At 38.8% G+C, this 12,529-nt stretch overlaps 1 protein-coding gene across 6 annotated transcripts in view; it reads left to right on the top strand.

The window, feature by feature from the left end:
- EFCAB11 (EF-hand calcium binding domain 11) overlaps positions 1-12,529 on the top strand; it is a 52,167-nt gene that overhangs the window by 6,222 nt on the left and 33,416 nt on the right. For 5 of the 6 annotated variants that reach the window (XR_012082646.2, XR_013540790.1, XR_012082648.2 and 2 more), the window contains exons 3-5: positions 3,099-3,144; positions 4,496-4,597; positions 5,149-5,239. Coding sequence is in view for 2 of the 6 variants with exons in the window: in XM_072986553.2 (XP_072842654.1) it covers positions 3,099-3,144; positions 4,496-4,597; positions 5,149-5,239 (239 nt within the window). In the remaining 4 variants the exon portion in view is untranslated. Of the gene's footprint in view, positions 1-3,098; positions 3,145-4,495; positions 4,598-5,148; positions 5,240-6,298; positions 6,456-12,529 lie in introns of all 6 variants that reach the window. The other variant, XR_012082644.2, reaches the window with a different exon arrangement.

Here is a 12,529-nt window from a genome sequence, read left to right as displayed (position 1 = left end):
ACATACATATTTAGGACATCACTGCATGTCCTCCCTACCCCATCTATACAATGCAGTCAAAAAAGTTTCAGATAAAATTTTGGGTGAATGCATTTATTTATTTTTATTATTCATTTATTCATGAATATCACCATGAATAAATATTTGAATCCAAATAATGCCTTTTATTACCATGAGGTGTCACTGTTAAATGCTTTTATTAGAGATTTCAGTTTCAGAGGTAAAAGATTATTTGGTAAGATTTTATCCCTGTCACTTTATTAGAAAATCTACAACTGCTATTCTTTTAAAGAACAATTATCAATGAAATTATCTTTTACAGAGGCTTATAGCTTTTTTGTGAAGAAATATGTTAGATATACTACCACCATTAAAATGGGTAATAAATTAAAATGGGTAAATACCATTAAAGTGGGTAATAAATGGTTCAATAAGAAGTAAAGAAGCCAGCAGTGTTAAGAATCTCAGACTGAGATTCAGCATGGTCACTGTTATTTCTAGATTTTTGGGGGCATTTATTCTCTTTTTGAAAGTGCAATTCCACAAACTATTTTTTTTTTTTACAAAATAACATAGGTTGTACTTTTTTGGTACATAAAGGTGTATCTGTACAGATGCTTCCTCCTAGTGGAAAATTTTTAGAGTGACTATTAATATGAAAACAACAAGAGTCATGTGGCATCATAAGACTAACACGTTTTATTTATCATCAGTTTTTGTGGATTGCAGCTGACTTCATTAAATTCACAATCTTTAGCCAATGGATGTTTTTCAATGAATAACTGATATGCTGTTCAATTATCATTTTAATTATCACATTTGCTCTCTTGGACAGCTATCAATACAATATTGTTTTTACTTTTTCTAGAATGATTATAATTTGACCTTTTCCCATTTATATGACAGGGTCTAATTCAGGAGAAAAAGAACAAATGTTGCACAGAAATACCTGTAGAGTACATCCAAATTCACAATCCACCCTTACAGGCATTGTCTTTCTTTCAGTGCTGTTTGTATTGAGATGCAAATTTTAACTGGCATCGTATTGACTTTGGGACCATGGATGGCAGATGATAAAACTCTGATAATGGCCTAGCAGTGTGCTTCCTCCTAGGCCATTTCGGTTCTCTTCTCTCATGATTCTTTAAATTCCAAGGGGAAAACTTTCTTGTAGCTTAAATTGTTGGCTATAGTAGACTCTTCTCTTGTCAAGTGGCAGTGTGCAACTAACTTGGCAAGAAGAATTAGACATCATTTCTCCAAAGCTTTAGGAACAGGAGAATGTAAGAAGAGCCTGTAATGCTCCCGACCCTCTTAGGGATCACAGGGCACTTGGTCAGAGAGTTCTTTGCACTTATCAACCGCCTTTATGCTGGGCCAAGTCCCTACACCCCAGCAGTGCGTAGCATAAGCCCGTTGAAAGAAGTCTGATCTAAAAAGAACACTTTGCACTTACTTAGAACTTTAGCAAGTATAGACACCTGAGCTTTGTGATTCCTTAGAACTCGCAACCGCTCAGTGAGGTAGGACTCTTAAATGATAGCAAATCTGTGGCCCTCTTCACCACTGGAGTTAGCCAGACCTTGCTGTTCAAGAGACCAGTCCTCAGTAAGGATTTTTAAGGATTAATTTTTATTACGAAAAATTGAGTTTCATAGAAAATCAGTTTATATTGCAAAAGCATTAGCATTCAAGAACATATTCAAGATTATTGCAGTTAAATAAAATAACTATTCCCCATTTAAAATAATAAACTTCTAAAAGCTAATCTAGGGAAGGCTATAGTGGGCTAGCCCCCCTTCTGCTCCTTTCTCCTCCCTCACATCTTTTTTTCCTTCTCAGAACCAAACCACACAAAAACATCATCAGTCTCCATTCATCGTCAGTAAGCCTCTATTCACATAACATATCTTCCATTTTCTAACCTCCTAACTCCTCACTTATTCTTGGCCCCCTTTACTGTTAACCAATTAACTTTTTGGAGGTTGTACCACCTCTCCCCATCTATTATTCCCATGAGAGTGCAGGTGTTGTTTGTCTTCTGTAATAGGTGGAATGTTGAGTCTTCCCCAGCCCCTCAACATGGCTTTCAGGATAATAGTCACAGGAAAACAGTCGCATGATGCTTAAGAAAAACACATTCAAAAGTCCTTCAAACCATCTCTAGACAGAACCATCCTGACTCCATTTTATATTCCTCTGACTACATATCCCATCCTCATAACACACTTCTAAATACATATCCCATGATCATGACAGAGCCAATGTTAAACTAAGTAGGCTGTCACTTCACTGGTCCCATCTAGACTCCTTCTTAAAGTTTCACTATTCCATAGTCCTCTAGTGCAGATGCTATTCTTAGTGAAGCGTAGCATTTTTCTATCAGATTATCAGGAACTTCATGTTTAAGTTCCTAGGGCTAGCTGGATAGCTGAGTGGTTTAGGTAGCTGGGTGGAGGTCCTAGGATGAGAGGTGAATTCCCCACTGTGCCTCCCAGGAGAACAGCCAGCCTGAGTAGTCTTGGCCAAATTCTATAGAGCAGTGGTCTCCAACCTTGGGCCTCCATATGTTCTTGGACTACAACTCCCAGAAGCCTTTACTACCACCTCTGCTGGCCAAGATTTCTGGGAGTTGAAGTCCAAGAACATCTGGAGGCCCAAGGTTGGGGACCACTGCTATAGAGCACTCCAGAAGAAGGGAATGGTAAACTGTTTTTAAGTATGTACAAAATCTTAGAAGGGGTCACCAAGTTGGCTCATCATTATTGAAGTTCTCAAAGTGGCTTGGATGGATATCATCTGGACCTGGTAACATTTCTGGAAAAATACAGAAACATTATATACCCGGAAGTCTCATTGATACAATGAAGGACGTTTAAGCAGGTACTGTACCAAACTTTCTCAAAGAGAAAGTTGGCTCAATCGTGTCCTTAATTTTTAGAGGAAGGAACAAACATTTGCATTAAAAATTACTATGTATAAGATTGTCTGAATAGTGTTACAGAGTTACGTTACATATAGGAAGAAGAAAAATAGTGTACAAGTTTAAAGAAATACGTTGGATCATTCCTTTATGTTGTTATTTTTCTCTGTTTCAGGTGGAAGTGGATTCAGTCATGGCTTCTGTGAAGCAAAGTCAATCTGGTATTATGCAGCTGTTGAACATTCATTCATCTTTGTAACAGTGATAAGACCTTGAAAAGTAAAACTCGACAGGATTTGAAGATAGGTTTTCACAACTTTGATTATTAAATATTTGAAACACATGTTGGACGTTCGCTTCAAAGCTGGATTTTGGTTCATGTTTAGTAGTAAGAGCCAAGAGAGTGTGTGAGAGAAAATAGTGATATAGTATTTTTATGGAAATAGAGTAGTGCTCTTATCTGGGAATTGTGCTGCCCCTAGCATGAAATAAGGGTGGTGACATAAAGCCATAAGGGAATTGGAAATTATATTTTGTTGCAGTTGTTTTTGTGTGTGCCTACATGTTCTGTTTCACACACTTGCAGTCAGCTTGTTAAGCATACAGGTGAAAAACTGAAATTAGGACTAGAAGCTTCAGTTTAAATGAACAGTTTTTAACTCTATAGGAGAACATAGAAATTTTCTCAGGAAAAGTAAATGAAAGCCATATGTGTCTGAGATATGAAGATAGCACTTACCTTTTCTCTTCCCAAAAGCTGAATAGTAGGGACATCAACATGCTTATGGGAAGGTTTTGCAAGAAACCTGTTGCACAGAGAACAGAATATTGTGCAGTGGTTACAGTGATAAGATGAGCTCAGCATTCTCTTGTAATATGGCAACATGGTTTCTGTTCAGTAGGAATGGCCAATCCTTTGTTGTGATTTGAATGATCTTTCCAGATATATTGCTAAATTATACACATCTAAGATTGAATTAGATTTGAACTGAATACCAACTCTTACCATACATACTTATAATGGGCAACATATGGTTTTGTGTGAGGACTTCTCCTTCCTGTGGTGCCTCTCTGTTTTACTCATGAGAGTACCAAAGTTTCCAAGCAGATTATGGACTTTGCACATAGAAGGAACAATCTGGTCCTCAAATGTTGTCCATGCCTTTGGTGGACAGACAATTCGATTTCATCCAGCATTTGTGTAATTAGAAATATTATATTGAGAGAAACTGAAGAAATCTCATGTGAAATCTAGAATGAAAGAACGTTTTCTGTGGACTCTTATTCTAGTTTTCTGCTAACTGTGTAATTAATATAAATGCCTCATGCACATAATATTTCTGGTTCTGTTTTACATTTCTGAGGTCAAAATCCAGGCTCATGAATCTAGATATATACCTACCAGGAAGTCCAAGTGGATTTAGTTCTGTGCAGCACGTTTTCACCATGAAAACAGTTTAGTTAGATGAACAAAGAAAAACTACTGTAGAACTTGAAATATGAATGCTATATTAGTAGGAGGAATAACAATTTGCTTTTGTTCACCTATATTCCCATTTCCCACTTTTCTAGGTGTATCACTTGAAGAATTTGTAAAACTCATGAGTGCAAAGAAGCCTGCACATTTTTACTGTAGTGAAGTGAGGCAGCTTTTCACAGTTTTTGACAGACAATGTAAGTCTTTCTTCCATGTGGAACAACAACGTTTTCATGGTTTATTGGTAATAAAGTGAAACTGTCAGTTTCACTTTAATCCTGTCATTTTTTTCAGGAGTTCAAAGTAATGTGCAAGATTCTTACCCTATCATAAAGCTGGCTAAGAGTAACTGGTAATTTGGGACTGTTTTAAAACTTTTGTCCAACTCTGCCTTTCTGTTAAACAGCAAATAAGGCTCAGGATTTTCCAAGACTGAAAATTGCAGTAATTCCTTGCTTAATCCATGATAAAAACACTTCAGTTAATCCATGATGAAAGTGTGGGTTATTGTATTTCCCAATATTCCCTGAAAATTAAAGTAATATCACAACAAACAGTTCTGAACTCAGTGGACTTGAGCTTTCATGCACTTTTCTGAAAATAATGAGAGGTAAATGTACTCTTGGATTCCTTAGTTTCAATAACATCAAAAGGTGCCTTTAAATTCTGATTCAGACATACATTGTTCTAAATATCTAAATATTTTTTCAGTGTGCAGTTTTTACATTGTTCCCTCTCTCCCAACAAGGTAAAGGATTTCTATCTTTTGAAGACTTCAAAAAAGCCTTCAGTATTGTTGCACCAAAGTTGCCAGAGAGGATTATCATTGAAGCATTTAGGTATGATGTACAGAATTACTTAAGTGTATTCTTAAAATGTAGACAAGGTTTAATCTGGTCCACAGCAGGCATTTTCCATACATGTCATGAGATCTGAAGTAACAGCTCCCTGTTGTTTCTTCTTGTACATGGGCAAAAGCTGTGCCAGGCCATAACATGAAGTGGGAGGCATAGGCACAAGTACTGTAACTTCAGCTAGCAAGCAGCATCGCTCACTTCCTTAGTAGTGAAGGAAGTAACAATAGAGAAACCAAGTGTATCAAAAGCTAATTATGCCTCAGTATAGCATCTACATATATGTAAAGGTAAAGGTTCCCCTTGAAATTTAGTCCAATCGTGTCCGACTCTAGGGCGCAGTGCTCATTCCCGTCAAGCCGTAGAGCCAGCGTTTGTTCATAGACAGTTTCTGTGGTCACGTGGCCAGTGCGACTAGACACAGAACGCCATTACCTTCCCACTGTGGTGGTACCTGTTTATCTACTCACATTTACGTGCTTTCGAAATGCTAGGTTGGCAGGAGCTAGGACAAGTGATGGGAGCTCACTCTGTCACGTGGATTTGATCTTAGGACGGCTGGTCTTCTGACCTTGCTGCCTTCTGACAGAGGCTTCTGCGGTTTAACTCACAGCACCACCATGTCCCATTCTAACATATATATTAGAGGGTAGGAATTAAGATACATTGCAATGCATACTATTTATATGACTAAATGATATGTATAAAGATTTAACTGTGAAGTACACTGGACAATTGACATAGCCTATATTCAATATACAAAGCACATGTGAAATTGCATTATCAAATGGACTGCAACATTTAGGATAAATAAATTAACAACTATTCAAAAGAAAAATATATAGCAAAATCTGGTGATGTGCACTTTGTATCTATATTATTATGTGCTGCCATGTTCTTTCTGATTTAGGGTGACTATGAATGATCACTCTCAAAAATGTCCTGTTCTCAACAGCCCCGTTGAGCTTTTATAAACTCAAGCCTGTAGCTTCCTTTAGGGAATCAATACATCTTGTATTATTTGGTCTTCCTCTTTTCCTGCAGCTTTCCACCTCTTCCAGCCTTATTGTCTGTTTCAGAGAATCCTGCCTTCTCGTGATGTGCCCAAAGTAGGACAGTCTCAGCTTCAACATTTGCCTTCAGAGATAGTTCAGCTTGATTTGATCTAAGAACCACTTGTTCATCTTTCTAGTAGTCGAAGGTATCCGCAAAGATCTCCTCCAGCACTACATTTCATACAAATCCATTATTTTCTGTCAAGTTTCCTAACTGTCCAGTTTTTGCACCCATACGTGGTGACTGGAAATACAACAGTATGAATGATCTTGGTCTCCAGTGACACTACCTTACACTTGATAATGTATGGAATATTAGCAGTTTTTACCTTTGAACCTTGCGATCCGAGATGTGCTTGGTAGTTATGAAGAAATTAAAAGTGGAAGGAGATAACACCAGAAGTATTACATTTCATAATGACTTAAGAAACGTAGGCTTATATTCAGTCCATTTATATGGGTGTCCATTATGCGTATAAATTTTATCTCAACTGTTTCCCTTTGTATTCTTGATTTGTAATGGTTCTGTTCTAAAATAGTGACTTTTAAATCTACAGTGTCCTGGTAGATAAGTGATTGGAAACAGGTTTCTGTTTGTTGTGGTTTGTGAAGTCAGATTTGTAACTGTTGATCCATTTCTGCAGAGATTCTCTTGTTTGTCCTATGTAAAGTACAGAGGCATTGTGGGAAAAGATGGCATAGATCACATTAGCTGAGGAGCAAGCAAAAATGTCTTTGATATTGTATGTGGCTGTCACGTTCCCATGTGGCCCCTGCTTGTTTCACCAAACTAAGAGCTCATGCTACGTGTCTTTCAGCTGCCACCAGTTGATTACATCAACATTGTTTATTATTAATCACGGAGTCCAGGCAAGTGTCATTTTAAAAGAACTAAATAGAAATTGTTTATTGTTACAGATGTTGACAGAACAACCAGTGTTATTAACTCTTAAACAAACATCCTCCTTCATCCACTCTCAACCACCACTCTCCCGCCCAAACTCTCAAAACTCTTCAACTCTCTAAACTCTCAATCTCCCTCCTTCTCCTGCAGAGACTCTTATATCTCATGACTCCGCCTCTCCAGCACTCTCATTGATACATGCAAATGTTTGTTGTTTAGTCATTAAGTCCTGTCCGACTCTTCGTGACCCCATGGACCAGATCACGCCAGGCCCTCTTGTCTTCCATTGCCTCCCAGAGTTTGGTCAAATTCATGTTGAGAGCTTCGGTGACACTGCCCAACCATCTCGTCCTCTGTCATCCCCTTCTCCTCTTACCTTCACACTTTCCTAACATCAAGGTCTTTTCCAAGGAGTCTTCTCTCCTCATGAGATGGTCAAAGTACTGGATCCTCAGCTTCAGGATCTGTCCTTTCAGTGAGCACTCAGGGTTGATTTCCTTCAGAATGGATAGGTTTGATCTCCTTGCAGTCCAGGGGACTCTCAAGAGTCTCCTCCAGCACCACAATTCAAAAGCATCAGTTCTTCAGCAGTCATCCTTCTTTATGGCCCAGCTCTCACTTCCATACATCACTACTGGAAAAACCATAGCTTTAACTATGCGGACCTTTGTCGGCAAGGTGATGTCTCTGCTTTTTAAGATGTTGTCTAGGTTTGTCATTGCTTTCCTCGTAAGAAGCACCCGTGTTTTAATTTTGTGGCTGCAGTGGTCATGGAGCCCAAGAAAGTAAAATCTGTCGCTGCCTCCATATCTTCCTTTTCTTTTTTTAAAAAAATTTTTTATTAGTTTTTCACTCTATCTACATTTGGTTTGTGCTTATCAAACATCGTGTTACATGATTTGCTTACAATTATTAGATTTTTACACCTCAGTGTCTTCCCAGTTGTCCCCCCAAATTCCAGACATATTTCAAACATTCAAACCGTTCATGTACATATTTTAGTATATAATATGGCTACTATCATAATATTACTTTCATAGTGTACATTATTCTCAAGATCTTCTAATAACATTCTTAATAAAAGTAGTTCCGGCTCCATGCCCCAACCTTATATCTAGTTTAATTAACCTAAAATAAAAAGCCACCATATTACATCTTTACCCTGGTTAGAGGTCCTTATTTCAATTTAATTTTCCTTTTTAATATAAAGCATATGCTTCTTTACAATTCCCGAAATTAAATATATACATGTTTTTCAACATTAAGGGCCCCCTTCCTATTTTCCCCTTTTTCATCTTTCTAAGTAATTCCCTCTCTTATTTCTCTTTTTTCACTTTTTGTTTCTGTCTCTCTAAGTATTCTGCCATCTTTCATGGCCTCTGAAACCATTTTGTGCATCTGATTTATCTCCACTAGGTCTTTATGCATTTGGTCTATCTTCAATAGATGTTCTAGGCTTTTTAAAATTAATTTTTCTGATTTTCTCCCCTTGTCTTCCCTTAATACTCTCTTCGGATCCAAGATTGACGTTGTTTCTCTTAGGTTTTCCCCATTAATTTCCTCCAGCTCCTCTTTTGATTGCCATACATCATCCGGTACACTCTCATTTCTTTCTTCGTTATTCCCTGTCTCTTGTTGACTATTATTCTTCAGATATTCATTGAATAATTTTCCTCTTGGTAGTGGGATCTCACTATTTCTAGTATTGTTTGAAGGGTAGATTTTGTTTCATCTCAAAATTGTTCTTGCTGTGCCATTCTGTTCCAGCTGCTCAAGAGCTTAAGCCAAGATTTGAAGCCCTCAGGTCTCACAGTCCAGTTCGATGATTGTGTCTGTGTCCTAGTTGATCCCTGGTAAATTGATGCCAGCTAAACAGATATTCCAAGTCTCCAGAGTCAATTCAAAGAGTCCGCTTTGGCTAAATAGGCCTGAACCAAAATTTAAACCCCCAAAGTACCAAGGTACAATGCAATGGTTGTATCCGCGGCCTGATGGCCTAATTCCCACAGGTTTATGCTAGCTAGTCAAACACAAACCCTTCCAACTCCTGGGGCAGTTTTCAGAGGATCTACTTTGGCCAAACAGGCCTAAACTGTGGTTCAAAACCCCCAAATATCACAATCCAATTCAGTGTTTGTATCCATGTCCTGGTAGCCTAGTTCCTGCATTTCTGGGTCAGCCAAAACTGAAATTCCAGGTCCCTGGACGTGGTTCCAAAAATTTCACTTTGGCCCAATATACTAATTCCCACAGTACAGTTTAAAAAGATCCACTTTATGGTTAATTTGTCCAGCCAGGCATGAAAAAATCAAAAAGAAATAAAAACAAGTTTCCAGGCTTTAAACAGCAGTAGAGTACTCAAGGTCACTGTTCTGGGCATTATGCCAAAAAACTTCAAATAGTCAAAACATGAGATAAGTCCAGACTTAACTAGTAATAACTTACGAGAAAATTTCTTAAGATTTATAATGCCAAATTATAATATTCTTAAAGTATATTTTAAATGTATTTAAATTAGTAGGTAATGTCCCATAAATCTTTAAATTATTTTCTTTGCATCAACTATCCCTCTCTCCAGATTTTCTGCCGCTCTGTGATTGATGAGATTGATAGAAGTTTCTTTTTTTCAGTATATAGGAATTGTCTTCTGCAAGGGTAGTCATAAGCATTCATAAGTTGTAAAAATATATCTCACCCGATGGCAACACTGATGTTGAATAGCTGATTGTTGCTTCTCTTATTGTTGGCTGCCGACGACTTGCAAGCAGGAAACTGCTTGTTTCTGCCCGTTGGCTGATTAGGGAATTTCCTGGATCAAACGGGGATGACCGCCATCCCCCCAGTGATCAACAGGTTCCCCCCCCAGTTCACCACCTCTCCGGGGTGGTTCCAACACCCTGGGGTGTCCCAAACAGGTCAGAATTCAGCCCAGGGGGCAGAGCTCTGTCCTCCTGCTGCTGTCTTGTCATGGCGTCAAGCAGTTCCCCATATCTTCCTTTTCTATTTTCCAGGAGGTGATGGGACCAGTGGTCATGATCCTAGTTTTTTTTAATGTTGAGCTTCAGACCATTTTTTGTGCTCTCCTCTTTCACCCTCATTAAGAAGTTCTTTAATTTCTCCTCACTTTCTGCCATCAGAGTGGTATCATCTGCATATCGGAGGTTGTTGATATTTCTTCCGGCAATCTTAATTCCAATTTGGGATTCCTCCAGTCCAGCCTTTCGCATGATGTATTCTGCATATAAGTTAAATAAGCCGGGATACAATATACAGCCTTGTCGTATTCCTTTCCCAATTTTGAACCAGTCAGTTCTTCCATATCGAGTTCTAACTGTTGCTTCCTGTCCCATACATAGATTTCTCAGGAGATAGATAAGGTGGTCAGGCACTCCCATTTCTTTAAGAACTTGCCATAGTTAGCTGTTGTCCACATAGTCAAAGGTTTTTGCGTAGTCAATGAAGCAGAAGTAGATGCTTTTCTGGAATTCTCTGGCTTTTTCCGTAATCAAGGGCATGTTAGCAATTTGGTCTCTAGTGCCTCTGCCCCTTCGAAATCCAGCTTGTACTTCTGGGAGTTTCGGTCCACAAACTGCTGAAGCCTACCTCGTAGGATTTTAAGCATAACCTTGCTAGTGACTCTAAATATATAATCTAGATATATAATATCTCCAATTTTTGAACAGGTCTCTGGTTTTTCCTTTTTTATTACTTTCCTCTAATTCTTTGCATTGTTCATTTAAGAAGGCCCTCTTGTCTCTTCTTGCTATTTTTTGGAAGTCCGCATTCAATTTTCTGTAACTTGTGTTCGCGATGAACAGATAGGTGGGGTATAAATGGAATAAACAAACAAACAAACAAACAAACAAACTTTCCCTATCTCCCTTGCATTTTGTTTCCCTTCTCTTCTCTGCTATTTCTAAGGCCTCATTGGACAGCCACTCTCCTTTTCTTTGGAATGGTTTTTGTTGCTGCCTCCTGTACAGTGTTATGAGCCTCCATCTGGTGATGTCCATATGTAGAGTCACCTCTTGTGTTGTTGGAAAAGAGTGTTTGTGATGACCAGCTTGTTCTCTTGACAAAACTCTATTAGCCTTTGTCCTGCTTCATTTTGAACTCCGAGGCAAACTTACCTGTTGTTTCTTTTATTTCTTGACTCCCTACTTTAGCATTCCAGTTCCCTATAATGACAAGAGCATCTTTCTTTGGTGTCAGTCCTAGAAGGGTATTGTAAGTCTTCGTAGAATTAGTCAATTTCAGCATCTTTAGCATTGGTGGTTGGTGCATAAACTTGGATTACTTTGTTGTTGAAAGGTCTGCCTTGGATTTGTATTGAAATCATTCTATCATTTTTGAGATTATATCTCAGTGTAGCGAGCATGCTGAAGCCTCTATTATCTCAGGCCTTCAGGAGGTGCTGACTCTTCTACACAGTTGCTGTTACCAATATTTCAGTTTTAATACTAATTATTCAGTGAGACCAGTGTAACTTTGAAACCTAAACTTGTTTATTAGATCAGTAAAATAAAATAGGTAAATCACAAGTTGCTAATCAATATCTCTCACTCACTGAACTCACTAACACAGAACCCTACTCTCACTGACTTTCTGGCTCACAGGCCCACAGACTCCCCAAATCTCTCTCTAAATCTTGAACTCCTAATCTCCTTCACACACTCCACACACACCCATTTATATCCCAGCTGCTCCCCCTTTAGCACCACTTTCCGTCCCCTCATTGACTGCTTTTCCACTGCTCAGCTGTGACGGACAGGTGAGGGCAGGGCTGAACGCTACACCCAGTACAGCTTTTCCCACTCTTTTGTTGACTATCAGGGCCACTCCATTTCTTCTACGGGATTCTTGCCCACAATAGTAGATACGATAATTGTCTGAATTGAATTCACCCATTCCCGTCCATTTTAATTCACTGACGCCCAGGATGTCAATGTAGATTCTTACCATTTCCTGTTTGACCACATCCAGCTTCCCAAGGTTCATAGATCTTACATTCCAGGTTCCTACACAGCATTCTTCTTTGCAGCATCAGACTTTCCTTTCACTTCCAGGCACGTCCGCAGCTGAGCGTCCGTTCGGCTTTGGCCCAACCAACTTCATTAGCTCTGGAGCTCATTGTACTTGTCCTCCACTCTTCCTCAGTAGCATATTGGATGCCTTTCGACCTGAGGGGCTCACCTTCCAGCATCATATATTTTAGCCTTTTGTTTCCGTTCATGGTTTTTTTTTTTTGGCCAAGATACTGGAGTGGCTTGCCAGTTCCTGCTCCAGGTGGATCGCATTTAGTCAGAACTCTCCACT

Source organism: Pogona vitticeps, chromosome 1 (assembly GCF_051106095.1).
Source record: "Pogona vitticeps strain Pit_001003342236 chromosome 1, PviZW2.1, whole genome shotgun sequence".
Taxonomy (NCBI): domain Eukaryota; kingdom Metazoa; phylum Chordata; class Lepidosauria; order Squamata; family Agamidae; genus Pogona; species Pogona vitticeps.
This window is presented reverse-complemented; position numbering and strand designations above follow the sequence as displayed.